Source organism: Diadema antillarum, unplaced genomic scaffold, assembly GCF_040938485.1.
Source record: "Diadema antillarum isolate AM-2024a unplaced genomic scaffold, OU_Dant_1.0 seq00001958_RagTag, whole genome shotgun sequence".
NCBI lineage: Eukaryota > Metazoa > Echinodermata > Echinoidea > Diadematoida > Diadematidae > Diadema > Diadema antillarum.
Window position 1 is genome coordinate 13939 of NW_027272618.1, and position 24875 is coordinate 38813.

Below are 24875 nucleotides of genomic sequence, written 5' to 3' on the forward strand. Positions count from 1 at the left end.
ATTGAAATTTGTAGTCATTATCATTGACATTATCACTCATATCATGAATAAACACAATGCAGACAAATGTAACATTGCTACACATGATACAGTGTAGGTCAAATGAAAATACATGCATCCTACAAATTTATTCAGTAAGTTTCCACCTATCATGTTTTTGGTAGATGGGTAAAAAACAAACATACAAACAAACGGCGATTGCTTATCACAAAGATTTGCCATTTCAGCAGGAATTCAATAGTTTACAATTTAGTTGTTTGTTTTTTTCTGATAGGGCTACTACAGTGCACTCCCGTTACAACGAACACGGTTATAACGAAATTTTGTTATAACGAAGTAAAACTTCTGGTCCCAAAATTATCGCCATTAAAGTCTATGTTACAAAATTCGCTTATAACGAACACGGTTATAACGAAATTTTCGTTATAACGAAGTCTTTTCCGAACACCACTGACAAAGAAAAACAAAAGAAATGTGCTCCGTTATAACGAACTGAGGATCGCTTTCGAAAATACGTAGCGGAACAAGCATTTATAGCTGCGTCACTGCATGGGCGAATGCGTCACATCACTGTGTGTTCGCTTGGTGTGCCACACGCAGTTTCGAGGGGAACTTGCATTATTGTAATACAATAATCTGAAATTGAATAACTATTTGTTTTATTTTCAGTGTATGACGAGTATTCAACAAACAGAATATCATATATGCTTGGCTTCCTTGTTTTCGTTATATATTCTATTTGTTCGGTTATAACGAAATTTCGTTATAACGAAAGAAAACTGCCGGTCCCGAGCATTTCGTTATAACGGGAGTGCACTGTACATGGCATTTAGTGCAATTGCTTGGCCTACATTTGGGCAAGTCTAAGGCCAAGGTCCCCTGTGAATACAAAATTTCATCTTTGCTCAATATTGACATGTTTGGTATCATTTTGAAGCTAATGAGCTGAAGTTTCAAAATTTTCCATGAAGGAAAAAAAATTACTATGCAAATGTATGATGAACAAATTGTCCTTCATTCAGGTGAAATAAACACAAATTATTCAGTGCTTTTACTTAGCTTTGATAAAAATCGTGGACATACATTCTTGATGCTTGACTTGAATCTCCTGCTTGCTAGATAGGTGTCATATACATGTATGTACTACCAGTACGTAGACTACTTACTAGGTTCTGTGCAGTACTTAGTGCACAAATTAATGTTTCTTGTGTTGGGCTGTTTTTTCTTGCAAGTGAATGCCAAACTGGCCTTCATCGATTAAAATAAACACATGACTATTCCATGTTTTAGTAGTAACTACGGTAAAGATCATGAGCATACAGTACATACTGGGGTTTGCTATAAAAACGTGAAATATAACTGCATATGATTATGATAATTAATATTCTTTGATTTTTTGTTGGTGACAATCTGCATCAATATTTCAATAATTTGCAGTGTACTTCTGTAATTACATTAAATATCGGTACCTATAAATATGGTTGTCCACACACCACGAATACGGTAAAAAATGTCCCATACGTAACATGTTGTATCTGTCTTTAATTAGAGCTTGCAATTAAAGCTTTTTTCCTATGACATGAAACTTACTTTCTATAAACTTGAGTGTTGTGACTTCAATCATTCTTAGTTACAAGTTGTAAAATAGAATACTTTAAGAGGATTTTCAGGTTGGGAAAAAAGTTTAAAAAAGTGATTTTGTTTTTTTGGTTCCGTATGTTACAGCACATATTGTCTCTTCTGAAGTATGATTGTCAAGGTCATTTGATGCCATTTTTTACATGATTATTCTTCTCCCAGTATCAATCACCATGATGAAGTTCAATTTTATCAAAGGCCATTTACACTGAAATGTCCTACCACTATGCATAACTTGTGCGTTATCTTGGACTTGCCCCTCTTCTAAGGTGTTGGCAAGAGAAAGCACTTATCTTTAGGAGTGAAGGTACATGACCTCCTGCTCTTCAGAAGTAGGAGGACTGAGGTACTGTGGAATGCTTTGGCCAGTGAAGATGCATATCATAGATTACTTGCTTTTAAGAGCTAGCAAGACGACTCTTTAGGAAATAAGGTGTTCTTGGCTCGTCTGAGATCATAGAAAGAATGCCTATGTCTGAACAGCAGTCCTGACTTTAGTCTTGTAGTGATTTTTCTTTTTGTTTTTTGTTTTTTGTGATAGTGTGATGAATCCAGGAAGTGAAGTTTTGAGTTCAGTCCCATCCACATCCTTTGTCTGAGTACCTTCATTGTGAAATCTGTGACTATTATTGTTGGAATGTACATGTATGTACTTCGTGGGTTTCCATTTTAGTGATACAGGTAGTCCAAGGTTGTTGGGAGTTAAGAACCTAGTACGATATTGGGCCTGTGAATCCTCCTAAAGCATGGGTTGTGTCAGGGAATCATTTGTTAAAAAATAAATCATGTATTGTGTAGTTTTTCTCCTTATTTCATGATTATACCATGTGCTTACATTGTAAGCAAATTGCCAGAAAAATGAAATGTTGATGAAGTGCTCATTCATATTTGACACTTTTTAGAACTCTTCCCAATTCTGGAGTATAGGACAAAGTTTGTAGTTTTTAAGTATTTCTATAATCTCAAAATGCTGCTTAGGCTTTGAAATTGCCCATGGTAGGGCTATAGAGGGCGCTAAGTACATTGTCATGTCCTCTATGCAAATGTTTGCATTTTCCGTGGGAAGGATCCTAGTCCTCCCTCTCTCAGTCCAATGTTTTCAGCTCAGGGACTGTCATTACCACAAATTTCTTAGATGATTGTTCCGAGATGAGTGTTCCATCTGCGTGAATTTCAAATGGCGTCATAGAAATTAAAAAGATACACAAAGATGGCAGACAAAGCAAAAGCCAAAGTCAACACTGCTCGTTCGTACGTGTACATACTGTAGGTGTGTTTTGAACATTGCGTGATAAGTGGCATGATAGCTCCAAAAAACTCTGCATAGCACGAGTATTAGGTACTGTATGTACAGTTGCTAGCTCTATGCAATAAGCATACATGTAAAAATTGTTCTTGCATACTGTTTGTGTACTTTAACCCATTGAGGACGAGTCCCGAGTATACTCGGGCAGAGGTCTATGGGAAATGACTGTTGTATAAAGCCTGTCCTCAACGGGTTAAGAGATGCAGCCCAGATCATACGTTATCCAACTTAAGCTGACCCACTCCACAAGATACCTAATACAGGACTGGCCTGGAGGCATCTTGGAATTATGTCACATTTGGGGCAAAAATACCTGAAAACCAGAGGAGAAAAGTCACTGAACTTTGACTAAAACTGGCATTTTAATTCCATCTTGGAATGTCTAGTGGTACAGTAGTTTTGATAGGTCAGGGTCACTGTACTTTAGAGAAACTGTTATTTCAAGCCACTACTTCAGCTTAGAAAGTCTAGTGATACTGTAAGGGTAGAAATGAAGTGGCAGATATTTGTTTGAACATTGAACATGGGGTAGTAACTTTAAGTGTAGGATAAGGTGAAAGGTCACTGTTCTTGGCTAAATATGTCATTTTTAGGCCAAAAATTTCAGCTTGGAATGTCTAGTATTGGCAAATATTGTGTCAAAAAAAAAAAAAAAAAACTGAATAAGCAATTAGTTGACCAAAATTACAAGTGAATTTCAAAGGTTCAAGGTCAGAGGTTGCCAAAATTTGAAAGTATGAACAAAGTCCAATATTTCTTCCAAACCAGTTCATATTAATCGTATCATGCTCTCCTTCAGGACAATGACAGATGTTGGAAGAACCAGCATATGCCTTGCCTTTTATCTTTGATGTTTGATATTATTGTCTGCCTGGGTCGTTTATCGCAGTCTTCCCATGGGGGGGGGGGGGGGGGGATGTCCTTGTTTACCTACCACATGCTCTTCACTTTGATTTACTGTTGACAGCATAGCCAGGAAGTCAAATAGACGAGACATTACGTGATGAACTTGGCTCACTGTAAATGTTTATTTATTTGTCATTGCTGTCCAAATCAGGGTGACTGAAGAAAATTAGAGAGACCTCCATCTGTGGACCAACCGTGATTGCTTTTTGGATTACACGACCAACAGGCCCGATAACGCTGTGTACATTGTACTCACCACCATGACGCCAGTTAGCCAGGCTTCAGGGGCAGGCAGCGAGGAGGATCTACTTCTACCGAAGAGTCCGACCGAAAGCTCTCAGTTTTCGGGGAAGCGCCATTGTGTCAGCATGACAGCCAAGTGTGTGGCCTGCCATAGCATCCTCATCATCCTGGCTCTCTTTCTGGTGCTGGGGGGATTGCTGCTCTTGCCATTTGTAATGAGTGAAATCTACAAATATGTCATTGATAAGGTAAGTTCTGTGCCTCCAGGCCCACCAATGTTTTTTGTTTGTTTGTTTGTTTGTTCGTTTGTTTGTATTACATGTACTATCATTTCCAGGCTTCTCTGTAAAATTTCAGTAATTAGAAGCATTAGAGTGTTTAACATTTGCTTTAGAATCTGCATTTGTGTGTGTTCTTTTATTAAAGTATTTTCATTTAAGCAACCATTTCCCTTTGTGATTATAGTGTTGTTGTTTTTTTCTTCCAAGTACTAATTACTGATTGCCAAATTCTTATTGAATTCCCATTGAAACAGTCATGTTTGTGATAACATCTATAGGCCATGGCTGATAGGCAGTCGTTGACAGAAGGCTCTAGGACAATTACCCCAGACCCTTCCCCTGACTGACCCTAACCCTAATCTGTACTCTAACCTTATCACAGACCAGTATTTAGCCAGGTGTAGTTGTCCTCATGGGGAGTAATTGCCCTGATATGGGGCGGAAAGGTATGCAGGTAGTAGAACTTTGAAAATTTTCAATCATTTTCAGTGCAACATGAGAGACATTTAAATTGAATAGCGTCGGGTGGGAGTGTGATGTTTGATTATGGTGAGTGATCACCATGTGTCTAATCTGTTCTACAATTTGATTGTAGCTTCACCAAGACAAGTTGCCCAATGTAAACAATATTTGCAGACCTGTGAGTGTTCAAGTGGTTCAGATTTTCAGTACCGGTACTTTAGATCTGTTGAGGTTTCTACATATATGTTACAAATCTGATGCTTCAGCTTTGCTCTTTTCGAACTGTGGACTATGTGATAATGATGAATGTATATATGTACACTGAAATGATGACATAACCAGTTATTTATGCTGTTTTACTTGTTTGACTTTGGTCAGTGCTGTGCAATAAATGGAGAGTGTAGCCGCAGATACAAGACTGTTATTTACACATGCAATATGTTTTACTCCCATCTTTCTTTAATCTGTCTCTTTTCATTTACCGGTACTTCAGATGATGGTGCTTGATCCATCCTCACCCCTATTTAGTGAATGGGTAACTCCCAACATCCCCATGTTCCAGTCCTACTATTTCTTTGACATCCAAAACCCAGAGGAATTCAAGGCCGGTGCTAAGCCAGTTGTGAAAGAGAGAGGGCCGTACGTCTACAGGTAAGTACATACTGTAAATGGACTGCTCCTTGGCTGATTTCATTAAAGTGGTGTATAAATCACAATTTCAGAGATTATGATAACGGTGGTGATCATGAATAGCATATCGTTGGTGGGGTGACAAAACCTCGTATCTCAATATTTGGTGAAAATGAGTTTTCTTCATTATATTGAAGCTAGGAACCATTGCTATGTAATTCCCAATCCTTATATGCCTATCTGCAAAAATAAGGTCACAAATGATAAATAAAAGTTGGCTGTTTCCATTGACTTACATGTTATGGCAGCCATGTTTTTTAGCTCTCCTGAACATTTGACATTTTTGAGATACGAGGTTTTGTCACCCGACCAACGATATGTGACCCGCTACAACAAAAGGATCCTAAAGTCGCTGATGGCTGAGCCGAGAAAATCGAGTTTGAAGTCAGATCATCAAAATCGGTCACAACTATCGGTTTTCTGTTTTTTGCATAATTTTGTAGTCTAATGTATCATCTATCATCTGCCGAAATTTCGAAGCTACTGTAAATGGCCGAAGGAAAGGCAAGAAAATAGCCTTCTTCTGGGCCATGATTTTTCAACTTTCAACAGAACAGAAATGTGTCCGAAGATTTGGATTTAGCGCCACAGGTAGACTCCGCCCCTAGCAATGAGGGAGTGATCTTATTGGTCAGTGCGTGGCATCCTGGTTACTGATTGGTCGTGCGTAGACCGCTGGCGCTAAGCTTCAATGAACATCATTGAGGTTGCTAAGAGCATACCTTCTATTGTCAAGCAATGAAGACTGTCTTGCCTCCCCTTGATCATGATAGCGTCGGAATAGAAAACTTTGGAGGCAGTTTTCTCGAAACGCTGATTTCCTAAACCACTCGATATGCGCTAATAAAATCATCGATATTTCCGCAAAAGAGTACTTTCATGAGTCGTATTATATATGAAATTAAAGTGCAAGAGCAAGGGAATGATATCATGTCATCTTCAGATAATTGTCCTCCCCCAACTTTCGGATCCTTTTGTTGTAGCGGGTCACATATATTGCCATTCATCTGTTCAAAAGAAAAAAAAAAGAAAGAAGGAAAGAAAAGAAAACAACGAAAAAGAACATACAAACGAACAAACATTCAAACTTGCCTCAAAATTCATTTAAGCAGATATTTATGCAAGTAGCCAATGATGTATGGTAGTTGTTCAAAATGGATGCCATTGCTAGAGAAGAGATGAGATGATCGGCCTTCATTTGTCCATGTTTCTGTTGATTCCCAGTTGCAGTGGTGTAAATTAAAACACAAGGGGGGCACTTTGAGTATAAACAGTTGAAGGCAATATCTGGAATTAAAGGCATGTGTCTAGGGAAAATTTGTGTTTTAGCAAAATCAGCCCGTTCTCAATGGTTGAAGGCAGAGGTTTTGGGTGAGGGAAATTTTCCTTCTTTAGAAGTGAGCTACAAGCCAGTATGAAAATGCTGTCAATGTGTTATTTTCCAGTTCATGTTTAACCTACTTAGTATGTTTACCAGTAAGAGAGTTGGTTCAGGTAAAATGAAAAGGAATACAAGAAAAACAAGAGTTTTTTGTATTCCATTGAAACACTTGTGTTGGAGGCCTGTGTGACACAATGAATATCTTTTGTGACCAAAAAGTTCTTGCCAAAGAACTGCAAATTTGTGGTTATGAAACCAAATGTATTGCTCAATGCACAGATCTGTTATTGAATTGCAGAAAACGAAAGTTTATGATTTGCAAAGGGTGTACCTGGTAGTGCAGTGTTTGGGTTCTGTCTGCCGTCACCATTCAGACGCTCTTATAAACTGCTGTGCTTTGTTGATATACATGCACTTTGTGATGATTCGTAAAGGGTGAAGATGAATTATTAAATGCGATCAGAATTTTGATGATATACACAGTTTTGTGGTGGTAAAAACAGTAGCAGAAGACTGCAGAGGACTGTGATGAATACATTTTATTGGCATTTGAAATCAGACATCTATTATAGGCTAAACTGTTAGTATGACAAAATGTGTCATCTGTACCTTAACCTGAAAAATTAAGTTGTGGACTGGGTGTGAAATGAATTCCACATTCCACCTTGCCATAGATTATCCAGTGTCAAGTTTTTTCCCTGGAGAGAAAAGCAAAATATGTGTATGGGAAAGAAAGCTAATAATGTTCCTGTATTGGTGTGTTCAATGCTTCATTTGCAGGCTTGCATATGATCGGTTGAATTTGACGTTCTACGACAACGGGACACTGTCGCATAGACCAATGTATTACTATTATTTTGATGAGGAAAAATCGGTTGGACCAGATACTGACTCCATGATGGTGCTGAATATGCCACTTGTGGTAAGAATCACAACGTATCTTTTCTTCATATTGCATTGTGAAGTTCAGAAGAGATCTGAATTACCAACTGTCCTTATGATTCATCCAAGTGACTACCAATTTTTATGTGGATGCATTGCATGGTAAATTGCCTCTGGTTCTTTATTTCTATGAAGGAGGATGTTCTATGCAACAACCAATATAATTCTTTGTCTGCCTGAAGAATTCTATGGGTTTTTTTTCTGCCATAAAGTGTAGTGGGAAACTATACTTTCCTCCATAGGAGAAGAATGACTGTAAAGATATTATTTTCGCCTACAGATATTTTTGTGAATGAGGAGTCACAGACATTGTCGTGAGACGTTGTTTTCATATTTTGACTTCGAGGCTATTATAAGTGCACTATATGATACCTGTCTGTTCACAATATTTTTGTGTGATATTGAATTTGCTGTCCAACTGTGATTCATAAAATTAGCAAAAATTAAGCCCTAACAAAAATAACAGCTTTTACAGTGGAAGAAAATATGAAAGTGCCTGTTGCTTGATCCTTCCAGCAATATTAGTTAACCTCAATTGCTAAAACTATTCTGATATTTAGTATTCAGAGAGATTGTACTTTCATTCTCAAAGTTTTGCTTCCACTTATTTTTTCTATCATCAGTCAGTTCAAAGCAGTAAAGTGAGTTTATGATGAGGCAAAATTGTAGAGTCCTTGCCAACTATACAAAAAAAGAAAATGATCTTGAATAATGACTGGACCCCACGAGAAGTGTATTTACAAGTAGCAGATGTGATTAGAAACAATTCAATGGTACCAATAAGTTATTAAGTTTTTGTATAATTCCATGTTCTTGATTTCTTAATGTGTGGCTTTTACCACAGCATTTAGAATTACAATGTAAAAATATGCAATGTAAGCAAAAAATGAGAGCTTACACACAATTTGCACTTACACACTACCAAACAAAATGTGTGCATAAAGCCACTTATTACATAACATGTGTTGCATTTTGTCAGTCATCAATGTCATAGTTTGTTTTGTTTGCTTATTTCCTGAAACAATAGACTGTGGCCTACTTTGTCAGAAATTCTGGTTTCGTGGTTCAAAGTTTAGCCAATGCTCTGATGAACAGATTGGGTGAGAGACTAGCTGTAAATCTCACTGTACGAGAGCTCCTCTGGGGCTATGACGAACCACTCTTCGAGCTCATCCAAGATATCATCCCCATACCTGGCTTTGATCAGGGCAAATTTGGCTTCCTTATTGGGGTGAGTGTAATCCCTTTGTCCTTCTTCACAGAATAGCTTCCACATCTGACTAGCACCAGTTTTCTGTCTTTCATTCACTACCACATGATGGTCCTGTCCATGACAGCAACAGTGCATTCAGTTTATGCATTGAATCTGCATCTTTTGGAGGTTTTTTTTAGCACACCCGAGCCTAGTGGCTCAAGGGAGCTATTGCGATTGTGTCTTGTGCACTGTGTTTTGATTATTTCACATTTTCATCTTCACAAAAATGGGTAGCTAGATATTGACCAAACTTCAAGAATCATCAGTAAGGGGAGGAGATTATAGTTTGTATACATGGCAGTGGTACCCTGGGGTGCCCTTTGGTTGGACCAAAATGCTCATGATTAGAATGATGTTGCCCAAGGGGCTTGCAGCAATCCATGAATCTCAAAATTGTTTAATTGCCCCATACAATGTACGGAGTGCCATGAAAGTAAAGTGTGCTGCATTAGGTGAGTGCCAGTCTAAGGATATGAATACAGTACTTCCAGAAATTATACATTTTTATAGAGTTCCTTTGCCTCAAATGTCTCTTGTTACATACTTACGTCAAACCTCCTACAAATAGTAAATTGAATCAATATAGATATCCACCTTGCTTTTCATTTCATATACTACTATTGATGCTGCAGAGCCAACTGGTTCTCTGATAGCAGGTATTACCAAAGAGCTAAGATTAAAGTGCATGCAATTGAAATGTGAAATGGTGCAAAAAAGGATGAAGAAACACTTAAGCATGTATTGCCGTTCAGTTGCTAACCACACAAGAAAGAGGTTTTTTTGTACACTCATACAAAGTGCCCCTCTGACATGCTGTTTGGTTTGTCTGCTCTTCATAGTTCAATGCTACAACAGATCATCTCTTCACAGTCTTCACTGGCAAGGAGAATCAGTCCATGTTAAATGTGGTGAATAACTACCAGGGAGAGCCGCTCTTGCCCTGGTGGTGGTCAGAGGAGACCAATACTATCAGAGGAACGGGTGGGTACTCTCTAGTCTTCACGCATTCTTGCCCTCTTGTATCCAGTGTCATGCCTGACCTGTCCATTGCCACTATCAAACTGGCAAAACATTGCGTTTAACTTTGAAAAGTCTTTGCAAGGTTTGCTTGTCCATCCACACTGGCAGCCACACTTTGTGAAGTTTCAGTTCGTGCAGTATGGATTACTGGTGTGCATGCGCTACACAGAAGAAAGCATTTGCCATCTGACAACTAATGATTTTGATGTAACAATGCATGCTTGTACATCCCATCGAGCACAAGCTTTGGAGACACCACCCACAAAAAACAGGTGGTGGACTGATCACATGATCAACTTAACAAAGTTTCTGTTGCGAGCATTCAAACTGCACAAACTTTGACGAGAATGGCGTGGATTTTGGGAAATTTCCCTAGTTTGAATAAGAAGTTTCATGAGAAATTTCTTGAGAAGTTTTGGGGAAGTTTGTGGTATCACTTGCAAAACTTCAAGAACCCTTAATTTTGCAAACTTCAACTTTAGCAATGTATTGCCAGTGTGACCAAAGCTACTGGATCATTCATGTTTTCCATATGTGCGTGTGTACTTCTTGCCATACCGAGATGGGAATAAAGCTGTTCTACTTTTAAAGTGTTGATTTCCCCAATGTTTGGTGAAATTAAAAATAAGACAAATCCACTATATGGCGTAAGAATGCAATATTCCCTCATGGAGACCATTGTGAAACAATGGAACTGTTCGCCTGCAGCTAGATTTGTGATATTTAGGCACATGGGAGCTTGACTTAAAAGCTTAACATGGATTGAGGATGGACTGATTTTGCTACAGTGCGCATTTCCAATTGACACCTGCCTGAGTTTACTTGGGACTCAGCTTTAATGGGTTAATAGGGATTAGGCTGTGATCTTCTGTGGAGGATGGGGCAAATATTTAGCAAACATGTGCCTTCAAACTGTGAGAGTGTGGATCCACACTGTTCTTATATGTACATTTCATCCAAAGCCAGCTGTGATATGGATGCATCAGAATTCTAAACATTGGTTTATAATGTCATTTCCAGTTGTGAAGATCTTGGAGTGGTCTCTTTCACCTAATGTTTTTGATGTAACGCAACTAATTTTTTTTTTCTTTTTTTAGTATTTGTTTAATACCACGAACTTTTTGCAGGTGCTGTGGTTATGAAACACACAAAAAAAAACTCTTTTTGAATTTTTTTGATGCAATTGATCTTTATTGAGATTCTTAGAGTGTTCTTTCTAATTTTGTTGCACAGATGGAACAATGTATCATCCATACAGGACCAGAGAAGAAGACATCTACCTGTTTCATCCAGATCTATGCAGGTAATGTGATTAATTGAGATTCTCATGTGGAACTATTTATGTTGTTCATTATTTGGCACCAATGACAATGCTTAACAAGATTTTTATGAAGGGTGAAGATCATGGACAGTGAACTTTGAAATATCTCATCGTGAGGTGATGCTTTCAACCCTTCAATGATACGGGATGTATAACCAAGAAAGATTTTAAGTATTTAAGTATTTAAGTACTGGTAAATGGAATAATACAGGGAGTTTGTGTAAACCAGAAACCCATACAACTGTCTGCATGTCTTTGCTCCCATGTACCTCCAAGGTGGTTTAAGTTTAGTTTATAGGTTGCACAAAATGTGTGTCAAGGTATAATCAGTACCTTCAAGAGTATTTTATTTTCATTTGTGTAGCCAACATTGCATCTCAGAAATTCAGAAATTTGTGTGTCCAAATTGTGCTGAGAACGTTTGAATGCAATATTTTAACAGTCCGCCACTGCACACTAAAGTTGCATGAATTTGAGCACTGCAGATAGAGAATCCAAAGTTAATTACAACTCTGGCACATACAAATTTAGGTCTGCCAAATTGCTAGATGCATGGTACATTTCCAAATTAGCACCTTGTTTACATGCAGACTGGCACTATATGAATCTAAAGTGATAATTACCTAATGAATTCACAACAAGCTTCACACAACAAGATGGTGCCCCTCTTTGTTTGCAAGCCTGATTTTTTATCTTTTTTATCAGGAGATTGCTATATGTGACCGTGCATCACGAAACCAACAAAAAGTTGTACACCCTTATTTTATGTGAAGGCTCAAAATAGGTGAAATGGGTCAACCCAGTCAATCTTGACTTTTTCATATTTTCTGAAAGAGCAATTCTTTTTCTACATTATTTTAAAGTTTGGGATTGTGGAATGAATGGGAAATGCATTTTGCAGTTTGTCAAGAACACTTTTTATATGGTAGTGTCCTTAGGTATACTGTAGAAGCCCCTTTTCATCTCTCAAAAGCCCTTTTCACGGTCTTTCTTTCAACTGTAATAACTTTTGAAAGGATAATGCTACTACTGTACTTTGAAAGTTGGTATTAGTCATGGATAGAATGTGTTAACTGAGCATGCTCAATTTTAGCCTAGTGCTGAATCTAATCATCCCTTCATTGTTGTTGCTTTGGAGTTTTAAATCTTTTTTTTTTGTCCCATTCAGTTGCATGGATTGTGGCTTGGCAAGATTAAGTGCTTGAATATACCCTATACTTCAGAACCTCTTTTCTTGGTGCACACTTTTCCAGAGTGTGTGTTTTCTTTCCTGTAGTAAGGTAGGGTAGGAGAGTTTATTTGAATTGAGTATTAGATCTTTGCAAAGCTTAAAGTCTGCTCTTTCAGAATCTGCCCTAAGCTAAAACTCCATGTCTGGTGACTCTTTGTTGGTTTTCTGATGCAGGGTCACTTAATTGACAGTGCCATTGTAGTGAAAGGTTTCAATATATGCCTTGAAAACTTTGTGAAGCCCATGTAGATGTCGCATAGTTCAGAGGATACTTGATTTCACAATGTGGCTATATTTAGAGCTTGTGAAAGATATCTGTCTATCTAAGAGTCACTGACTCTGACCTGTACCTTTGAAGTGCCTTGTGTCTGACACCACACAAACCTGTGGGGTAAAGTTATCATGGACTGTGAAGAAAACTTGCCATTCTGGTTTGCATATTAAGAATTCTGAATTCATTTTATGTAGGGGGCATGTTGCATATTATTTTTAACCTGAGAAAACTCAGGTTACTTTTAACAAAGCTTTTTGCTGTTTGAAAGGTGCTGGCAGACTCATGCTTACCTGAGTTTTCAGCTCTTACCTGAGTTTTTTTTTCAGGTAAAAAAATGGTTTGATGTAAGAGGCCCCTGATGAATGAATGCACTGCTAGCATGATGAGGATTTATGCAAGATGATCCTCTATGGCACGTGCATTGAAAAAGCTTCAGTTCTCTCAGTTATGGGTGGAGAATATTTGCGCAGTTAATAAATGAACTTCACACCGTGTGGAAGTCTACACATCAATTTGATGTTTTTTTTAATGTCTGTATAATTTAAAAATGATTACTTGTAATCTCTATGGTGTTTATGTATTGATGAGCAGTGTCAACCCACACAATGGGCATGGTTCAGACAGTTATCAAATGTACACCATTATTTAGCTTACGTATGTGGAGACCCAGTTTACGATGTCACCCCATTCAAAAGTTTGCGGAGTGGTTGACCCTATATTAGTTCTTATCATTTTATTGTGATTACATCCAGGAATAATAATGACTGCATCATCCATGTGTAAAGTACAAAGGTTATTGTCAAGTACAAGTGTACCTGTCCTATTGCAAGCCACCATCACCTTTGTTTTGAAAGATTGTGCAACATCTCTAGATATTACTGCCAAAATGCTGCAGCGACATTGCTCAGGTTATTTTAGGCTAAGTCCAGGCTATTTATTCCCATGAAGAAAATTTTCACCATTGTGAAAAGGAGTAAGCTAAAACATTGAAGTTTCATGGAGTAATGATAAAAAGTTGAAATTTATGCTACAAGGACAGTAATGGATGAAAGATTTGCAGAAATTTGAATCATGGTAGCACATAAGGTGCTTAAAAAACATTTCTTTCCAGTGTTTTCAGTGAACATCAAAGAGACAAAAATAAAATGTCATAGGGAAAGTTCATTTAGAGGATGAATTTCAAATGCCATCTAATTTGATACAATGCAAGTGATGTGTGCTCCAAAATGTGTAAAAGGTTTTTTTTTTATGTTCTTGATCAGTAATGGTCTGCTAGAATGTGTGGAAGGTGAGCTTATGACACACCAATGAGTGCTAGAACGTCTAGGTCTCTTGATTTCTTAGACAGAGAAAAATTATGGAAGATTTGTGTGCATGTGACTTGATTACTCATAAGGGATGTATCATCTCATCTAGTAGCATACGAGTATCATGACCAATGCATACTTGGAGAACAATGTCTTGTGTGCCATACAGTTGTCACAATAGGCTAGTAGTTTTCACAATAGCCTGGTTTTTAACACATCCAATGTGTATGCATACCTACTAAGGGTCATGACTGACAGCCAAAAACCTTGCCAAAGGCTTGCCCAGTATAGTGAAGAAAACTAGTGCAATTGTTCTAGATTGTAAATTCAGTTGAATCTTGTGAAGTCATATGGCTTGTTTGTGACTAGTTAGTATCACCTTGTATGCCATCAAGAGTTCAGAGCATGTCAGATGTGTTCTGTTTCTTCACTAAATGCTGACTACAGGGTTTCTTCAAAGATTTATAACATAGAAGTTGCTGCAGGGATTGTGTGTCTGTGTGTGTCTGTGTGTCTGTCATTCTGTGTCTGTGTCTTTGTCTTTGTGTGTATGTTGGTGGTGGGGTGGGGGGGGGGGGGGGGGGGGTCTCCATGGTAGATATACTTGTTACAAAAGGTTCCCGAGATGTACTGCAGCTTCTGCAGTGTAGAGATAACAATCTCGCCTTAATGAGCCTATAGATGAGTGTAGTATCAGGTGTTTGCATTGAGTTGTTTCTTCAGTTTCTAACTCGTGTACGTAGTAGGGTGTCCTTAACTTTTGTCAACAAATGCTCAAAGTTTACTTAGCTATCAAGGGGGCAGAAACTAGGTCATCATCTAACCTCTTATGACTTCTTGTAATTTGAAAAGACCAGTGTATAGAGTATTGCATTCAAATCAGGTACATACAAGAGGGTACATTTTTAGCTCAACCAAGCCATTCCGATCATTCATTGGCCGGCATCTGGCAGGCGTGCGTTGTGTGCCCCCAAATTACGGAATGCATAGAAATCTTCTTCTGTAAAACTGGGATTTACTGAGCTAAAATGCTAGAAGTAAGTATATTTTTGTGTCCAGTTTCAAATCTGTTCTTGTCAGATCCCAGCATTATTGCCAGTGTGATAGAATAGACAAATGGACACCACGCTCTCATCCCCCAGATGAATGTGTGATAGTCAGATGAGCGCTAGACTCACTGGGTGTCTTGGTTATTGTTGTTGTTATTGTTGTTGTTGTTATCATTGGGGTTTTTTTGGGGGGGGGGTGAGGAGGGGTGGGGAACAAGTTATTTCCTGGTAATCAAGAAACTTCTTTTTTGATAGATTTGTCCAACAACATAGCAACAGCTAATGTATGCAGCATTAATTGTACTAGTGCATCTGAAATTGGTGCTGTGTCAATTTCTTGTTACTATGTATTACTTTTCAAAATGCTTGTAAAAATATCAAATATTTGTGTTTCATATCCCCATTCGCATCTTTTCTGAGTTGCCACATTGACTTTTATATATCTACTAAGTGTAGGCATGCAAAAATACATCACAAATTCACCTACAAATCATGCACACATTGTGTTAGAATCTCTGACACTGTGTATTTATTCTCATGCCGCTAGCCAAGAATCCTATGCACCAGCCTCTATGTAAAGCCCCTGTTACACTAATATGATCTGGACCCTGATCTATCCCGATCTGCAAGAGCAGCAAAAGTGTACAGGGATCGGAACCATCGTAGCAGCAGCGTTTAAAGGGTGGGATTTGAGAGGGCATTTTTTCGGGTCGGTAAGAAATTTTGAACAGGTTCAAAACAAGGTCTTTCTGAGCATAGTAACATCTGCACAAGAATGGAAAGTAAACTAGACACCGACGTGGTCCAGCTGCTGTGTCGCTCTTCCTTGATCGAGACATGATCTTCCTGCTTCAACGCCGCTCTCACTACATTCTCTACTCTCACATAGAATCAAGGCCCGTTCCTACGACGCTCTCAGTACGCTTCATTTCCGCTTTTTAATAGTTACGCTATTTCCATTTTCGCTACGCTAATCCTACACTTTCCCAGACTCAATTACACACATCTTCTGCTCTCGCCAGTTTAAAAGGGATGCATCCAATTCACAGCCAAAATGTCTCCCAGAAAAAGATCAAATAGATCGAGAAGCATGCACTGTTGATGAGAAGGCTGGAGGATGTTGTCACTGCACCTGTCAGGGCAGAATATGAAGAAGAAGGAGCACAAATTTTTGAAGAAGAGGAAGAAGAGAGGAAGACAAAGAAGAGAAGAAAGCAGGGAAACAGCTACCCACAAGGTGAAGAAAGAGAGACTGGACGTGATGCTGACAGAGGAGGACACCGCAGAATTTTGAAGAATATGAAATCATCTACAACAGGAAGAAAACAGCCTATAAAATCAAGGACATCAAGAAAAAGCCTTGGAAAGATCAGCACATCTTTGATTAATAATGAATTGCTGCAGAAGAACCATGAGTTAAGGAGCCTCTCTGAGGTCCACAGTACCAGTTTATTTCTTTGGTTCTGCATGCTAATAGGTTGACTGATTGAGGATCGGCAGTAGAATCGGGATTCATCAGGGCACATCGGGCACTTTTCAGCTCTCTGGATGGGGGAACAGCTTGATGAGATCGTATAGCTTGTTTGGAGCATAAATACAGCATAATAATTATAATAATAATAATAATTGTTTTGGATATAAACTCCAAATTTTATTGTCCGAAAATGGAAATTCTTTTTTGCCCAATCGATCGTGGGCCCAGCAGCCACTGAGCAGCGCCATATCGACGTTGCTCTAACCTTTTCAACTGTTGAACGGCAAACAAGGTAACAGCAACTCCCATCTTTTAACGTCTTTTGGTATGACGTGGCTGGGGTTCGAACCCATGACCTCCCGATTGTGAGGCAGCTGCTCTACTTACTGAGCCAACACATCGGTGTTGGCTCATGCATAGATTGTGCTGTACTCAAGCAGTCGGTTATAAGGTCTCGGTACTACACACTCAGTATTGCGGCCGTCAGTACAATACGTACAGTGCTGAATATAAAGAGAGTCTGGCCAACTCAGTTTTTGGCTTATGAGTTTTGAAGCCTGTGATTGGTCGAAACTGTGTGTGATTGACAAATTGCCTTTCATCAACATTTAAGCATATATTGAAGGGCAGTGTGTCAATCAGTTGCCATACAAACAACTTGGCACAAGAATGATGTATTTGAATAACACAAAGACCTTTAATGTATGCTTTGCATGATTACGTGCCATATTTTGTGCAGGAGAGAAATGAGACTTGTAACACAAAGACTAGGGCTAAAAGACAGCACTGGTACACTGTAGGACATGTAAATTTGTGTCATTTTGTCAGACATAACTTTCTGGAAAATTTCCTGTGATGTGTACACTACAACACATACTGTATATGCCAAATATTTTGCAAGTTTTTTATTTTTGTGAATTTCGTGAGTCAGCTTCTGTTTGGAAAATTAAAGATACAGTATTATGTGTGTATAATTATAAATAATGGCTGTTATCCCCATATGAATGTGACGCACACATACATTTTTCTGTTCAGTACAGTACTCCATGATCGCGAATTAAACCACTATTGAAATCATCAGGAAGTCCCAATTCGCCAAAATTTAGACTTGCTAAATATAGCATAATATACAGAAGATGATGGCATGAATGGTTAATGACACTGTGTACATTGTACAATGTATTAAAGTTGATCATGATTGCATGCAAAATGTGTGATAGGCAGCCTTTGAACTTAAACATATCCCCATTATTTGATCTTTCACAGTGTGTTCAGATTTAAAAGATAGTGTATTATAAGTTGGACACTGTCCATAGAGTTTAATCGTGAGTTTGCTTTTTTGTTTTTCAGAAAGTCTCTGAACTCTCTCTCTCTCTCTCTGACTAAAATATTCAATAGATTAATGGAAATGCATATTTCTTCCCAAAATTCCCTGATTCTGTTATTCTGTTCTTGTACATTTGGTTTTCAGAGTCCACAACCATATGATACATGATAACCTGTGCTATTATGATTTTGATGTTGCTGATTATGATTATGTTCATGGTTATTATTATTGGTTTTTTTTTCCTTGTCTTTATTGTTTTGTGGTTCACACTTTTCACAGAGTGAGACTGTTGGATCTTTTCTTCCATTAAGTTAAATAACTCAGGTTTTGAAAGTGACTTTAATAATGTTTCAGGAGAGAGTACATCCTGAATGAGGTCAAGCTGGATTTCCTTCAGTTCTAGTTGTTAAGGGATGTCATGAAATTAACTTGTTTTAGTCACTGTGATAGTAAATTAACTGACAGTGTTAGTGAATATATTCTGATATTTTTTCCATTTACCAATGAAATGAGACTGGATGATTTTGTGATTTGTACATTTGAACAACTTTAAATTAGTTATACTAAAGAGAGTTTCAGAATTAATGATAGTTGGGATGAAGAATATTTTCAAAATTTACAACGGATTTCAATGAACAAGGATGATGACATGGCAGGGTCACCATAAGAATGCATGAGTTTGGGCTCAACGAAGCAGAACAAAAGGTGAAGACATGCATAGAATTTATACACAGGTGAACTCGCAAGCAAGCGGTATTGTAATAGAATTACACTGCTATGAACATTTCTGAAATATGTGAGCCTCCTATGTCATCATACTTGTTCTATTGTTTCTCTGCTTAAGAACCACAATAAATTCCACAAATCTATGCATGGAGCTGTTGATTTATGTACTACATGATGTGAAATTATGAAAATCTTCTGGAATGCCCCTTTAAGTAATTTTGCTGCTACAATTATCTTGAGGTTTACTACTTCTTAGTGCTGCAACAGTGAGTTAAGTTCTGTGTGTTACAAGTGATAGACTTCAATTAAGGTTTCTGTGCAACTGTGGCCAAGGTTTTGCTGTAATAAGAGAATATCCCTAAACGTATAATGTCTTGAGCAAAGAGGGAAGAAGAGAGAAAAGAAATCTACACAATTGACAAACAGTGAACATGAGATACATGTACTTCAGATATTAACCTATGACAGTCATAGCTCAAAGATCATTGACATATTTACATACAATATGAATCACGACACAGATATTCTGCCCTCAGTCTCTCAACTTCAAGAAGACAATGACAAAACAGTTGTAGAATATTATATATCCAATATTTATGAGTCACTAGTTTTTAAGTTTTATGGCCTTACATTGTGCTCACCATATGACTGAAATTGCACTATTGGTAGAATGGTTACATTGTTGTGGGCTTTTATTTACATGCACAATGTACAATGTAAGTCTGTCAATGCTGCATCCACCTGTTTTGCTTCTCAATTTCGCAAAATTTGAGCTGGAAAGGAAGTTCTGAAAAGAAATATAATGTAAAGTATATAATGTAATATATTATATAATCTATATAAGTGACCAATAATGATAATAATAAAGATATTAAAAAAATTAATAATAATGATAATGATAATGATAATAAATAACACTTATATAGGGCATTAATACATAAAAGATATTAAATTACAATACAGCATATAGTTACCATTGATATACATATATATAACAGAAAATTTGGATTGAGTAAATAGATATGTTTTAGGCATTGATTTAATGTAATCTACACTTCCAGCATTTGGAATATAAAGAGAGAGTTTGTTCCAAAGAGATGGAGAAATGACAGAAAAAGCCCTATCACGATAATGGGTACAAGACCAATGAAAAAAAAAAAAATCCTCTTTGGGGGCACAAAGAATATGCTGTTGTAGATTATCTATTCTCTTTCAATAAATCACTTGGTCCAGAGTGTACACTGTGATAGGCAAACTGCTTTTCTCTAGCTGTTGTTCATGTTATTGCTTTCTCTTCAATACTAATTGACCTTTGACACCGCACCAGACATATCTCGAAGAAGTGCACACTAGGGAAGTGATATATTATAGATATGTATGACTATTTTGTGGTTGAATATGTCTCATGTCATTTTGTAGTCATGTTTTTATGCCTCCGCCATGAAGTGTCGCCTGAAGCATTATGTTTTCGGGTTGTCTGTCCGTCTGTCCGTAATCAATTTTTGTGGACTGCGTAACTAAAAAATGGTTTGAGGTATCTTAATGAAACTTGGCATGTGTATGTATGAGTGGGCAAAGTTGTGCCTATCAACTTTTGGGTGCACATGCTCAAGGTCAAAGGTCAAAAGGTCAAGGTTAAATGTGCAAAATCTCACTATTTCCCCCATATCTATGCAATGCCTGAAGGTATTTTCTTGAAACTTAGTGTATACAAGAACTACCAAATAAAGATTCACCAGAGAGAGTTTTGGGTCATGAGGTCAAAGGTCAAGTGAAAATGTTGAAATTTCACTTTTTTTCTCAATATCTCACAAATATTTCAAGGTATCTTCATGGAACTTAGTACATATGCATGTACTAACTGGCAGTGATCATCTAGGGAATTTATGGTCATGGGTCAAAGGTCAGGGGGTCAAAGGTGAAGGTCAACTCATCAAAATGTCACTATTTCCCTCTTATCTATGCAATGCCTGCAGGATGTTTCTTAAAACTTTAGTGTATGCGTGTATTACCCAATAGAGATTCTCTTGGAAGTTTCTTGCCAAAAGGTCAAAGGTCAAGTGAAAGTGCAAAATTTATCTTCTTCCTTAAACTTATAACAGGGTCAAAAGTCAGGTACAAATCCTCAAATCCCCAAATACATGTACCTGCACTCTTAGACAGTATAGCCATTCATCGATCAATTAAACCTAGCTCAAGGAAAGTGAACATTCAACTTATTTGTGACAAACCTACCATTTTGATATTTTGCCAATTATGTGAACTGTCATCACACATTGTCAAGACATTGTACTATAGACCTATAGACCTGTTAGGAGAACCATGCATTATGGCGGAGGCATACCAGTCGCCATAGCGACATTTCTAGTTGTTTGCTTGTTTGTTTGTTAATGCCTCCAACCTGAATGAATCTGAAGCCATAATGTCTTCAGGATATCTGTGTAGCTGTCTGTTCTACCCACATGATGTTGTCATGATTAAAAAAAGATAGTTCTTTGTATATTCTATTACCTGGCCCAGGCATGCTTTATGAATTGTGAAGACACTGATTACATGTTGAGCAAACTTTTTTGAGGTCAGAGGTCAATGAACTTTGGCTAAACATGGTACAACCATACTAGGTCCATGGTACAACTGTATTATAGTTATGTTTTAGATGTACCCTTGTCAAGGAATTTCCAGTAATGTTATGATTGGAACTCCTGGGAAGAGTAAGAATAAATAAACAATTGTCTGCATGAAATGAGAGGAATGAAAAGGTAAAAGGTTCTCCTATGATTTTATACTACTCCACAAAAGTAAGTCATGGGAGTCATAAGGTCAGCCAAGAATTCTGTCTTAAGTTGTGTTTTGTTTGATTTTCTTTTTGCATCATCATGCAAATTACGAGACAGTTGTGAGAGCATGAATATAATTGACATGTCTTGAACTGGTTGACTTCATCGATGCGGGAACATAAACCCTCTTTTGAACACCCCACCACGGCGCATTTCGATTATGGCTCATAACTTTTGTTCCCTATGTCTGTTTGTGACCAAACTTGGATGGTAGATGTCTCTGGGGGAGTTCAAGGTCATCACAAGGTCATAGGTCACAGACAGAGGTCAACGAACTTTTAGGGCCCAATGTTAAGTTTTTGCGGCACGTTTCGATTATGGCTCATAACTTTTGATCCCTATGTCCATTTGTGACCAAACTTGGATGGTAGATGTCCCTTGGGAGTTGAAGTTCATCACAAGGTCAAAGGTCACAGACAGGGGTCAATGAACTTTTAGGGCCCAATGTTAAGTTTTTACAGCTCGTTTCAATTATGGCTCATAACTTTTGATCCCTATGTCTATTTGTGACCAAACTTGGCTGGTAAGTGTCCCTTGGGGAGTTGAAGGTCACCACAAGGTCAAAGGTTATAGGCGGGGTCAGTGAACTTCCGGGAGTTAGTATTAATTTCTTCTACGCAATTGGGCGAGACACATTTTGGCACTTGCCTTGTTTTTGGATGAAAAGGCATTCATATTCAGTTGTTCAAGCTAGAATCTACTCTGTCCACGATCTGTTCTGTCCTTTAAAATCAAAGATCCCTTTAGTGAGAACATTCTGCACACGACACATACTATGTGGTTTTTCAGCCTGAGGCTGATGAAAGCTGCAGCAAGAAAAACTTTGTTAGTGAAGCAAAATATGTTACATCTGCTAATGAAATTGTTTCATGCTAAGTGATTAGAGCAGAGGTGAAATTTTGTAGACATGGCTTAACTGCTGTTGTTAGCAAAGTGATTTGACTGGAACACATCTATTGATTCAGTATGATTAATTTCTTTAAGATTTGTTGACTTTGACATGCCCCCTTCCCCCCCCCCCAAAAAAAAAAAAAATAAATAAATAAAATAAATAAATAAATAATAATAAAATAAAAATAGAATAAAATTTTCCTCTCATTTTGTGTCTTGCATGTACATTGCACAATTTCCAGATGCACTCTGAATATAAAGTTGAATAAACTCACAAATATTTTCTTTGATGAGAAATAATCTTCCTTTGAGAGTGAAGGTGATGATACAGTGATAGCAATTATTATCTATAAGGCATCGACATTGCCTACTGATTGATTGACATTGTCAGCATATATCATTCCGAAGTCTGTATGGATTTGAAGGAAACTAAAATGTCCTTTTCTGCCTCTGGTCACAAAGTTACGAAATTGAGGTACCGCATGGAGTATCATATGTATTCAACTGTCTTTGGGTGCATTTGAGTGTTCTTCTAGAGCGAACTGTACCGTACCATACTCCGAGCCAGAGGAGCACTCAAACACTTCTAAAGTGTACGGTACCATACTGTACCGGGCCTTAAGTGGACCACTTCCCTGTGTGCTCCAAAAGGGTACAAAAAGCATACCAAAAGTTCGCATGTGAGAATGCAAGTAGCATGCATCCACGTCATATCGCAAAGACCTCATTCTCTTTGTTCGGGACATCTGTAAGTAGTTCAAGCGCGCCAGGTGAATGACCATTTTGCTACTAACTGCATGATCTCCACTAAAAATGACTCATGAGGTACACTTTCTCAACAGAATGCTCCAAATCTGGCACAGTTTGGTACGGTACACTTTACATCAGTTTGCTTTGGTTTGCTTTAGAGTGCTCGAACACGCCCTCTGTGCTGAGTTCTCCTAATATCCTTTATATCAGCTAAGTATGACGGCACATTGTGCCCAGTCTGATGTAAGCTTGTACTATTTTGAAGTGAATTGTGTAAGCAGGCTAAGTAACTTGTGAATAAGCATGATACTATCAGCTTCAAACAGGCTCCTGTTAATTGACTTTGTGACCTTGTGTTGCCCTACCTGAATATATTTGCATTCAGTCTATGCATTTAGAGTGAACTTGAATGGTATCAACCTTGATTCAGCAATTACCGGGTAGTGCTGTCCCCCACCAGGAGTGGGACATGCTGGTACATCAATATTTGTGTGGATCTAAGCTTATCAATTCAGAGTGAGGTCAGTGCTGACCTGTACAGCAAGTCCTGGTTCTTGAATAATTGAGGCAAGGATGTTTGTTTTGGAAATCATTTCCCATTTGTCAATACTTGTATCATGTTGGAGCTTCAGCAGACCAGCCTGTTAAAATATGAAGACCTAGGGGGCATTTCATGAAGGAACTTGTCGGATAAAATGTCCGACAAGTCAATTATATCCGACAAGTTCAGAGAAATCAGCCAATCAGACTAAAGAATTTCTCAAAACTTTTCGGATAGAAGAGACTTGTCAGATATTTTATCCGACAAGTTCCTTCATGAAATGGTCCCCAGGGGACCATTTCATGAAGGATTTGGTCTGACAACTTTGTCGTACAAATTTGCTCTAAGCCAATCAGATGCAAGGATTTCAGTAGCTTTTAACAGTTTGTCAGAAGAATCTGACAAAACACTTCATGAAATGCCCCCCCCCCCCAGTCCAGTGTGAACAAGGCCGTGTTTCATAAAGCTGTTCATGAAGTTACACAAGACTTTATGAGCAAAAGTGTGTTTCCTAATCATTGTTAATTTCAATATCTAAGTTGAAATTTGCAGATGATAACAATTATTCTTATATTTAACACACGTTTTTAGTTGAAAGTCTATTTTTGCTCAAATGTAGATGAATTATTGAGACACAGTTGTACTTAGTTGAAATGTAAGGAAAAAAAAAATAGGCACACATATTGGCACTGCATATTCCAGGTGTTTGTAAAGTCATGCCTAACTTTACCAACAGCTTGAATACCAGGTATGTCTTTTTGATGATGCACTGCATTAAGTTCTGTGAGGAGGTTCATGAATCAAGTCATGGCACTGTAATGTTCTTTGGGCCATCTTGATATATTAATAAGTGAAATCACAAGATGTAGACAAATTGTAACATTACAATAAAAGATAATAAGCAGTTGTATGCCATCTGAAACAGCAGAGAATGTGTGTGCAGCAGAGGAACTATCTGTACTTGTGTCACATGAAGTGTATTGTCACAATTTGCTGTGAGCGCTTCTAAACACCATAAAAAAC

General features: G+C 37.9%; 1 protein-coding gene across 1 annotated transcript in view; it reads left to right on the forward strand.

Annotated features, from left to right (window-relative positions):
• Positions 1-4110: 4110 nt before the first annotated feature.
• The window catches only part of LOC139713414 (scavenger receptor class B member 1-like), a 36326-nt gene continuing 15561 nt past the window's right edge, over positions 4111-24875 (forward strand). Inside the window, exons 1-6 of the mRNA XM_071625148.1 lie at positions 4111-4341; positions 5330-5487; positions 7688-7829; positions 8877-9080; positions 9944-10085; positions 11358-11427. Coding sequence (XP_071481249.1) covers positions 4111-4341; positions 5330-5487; positions 7688-7829; positions 8877-9080; positions 9944-10085; positions 11358-11427 — 947 coding nt within the window. The remainder of the gene's footprint in view (positions 4342-5329; positions 5488-7687; positions 7830-8876; positions 9081-9943; positions 10086-11357; positions 11428-24875) is intronic.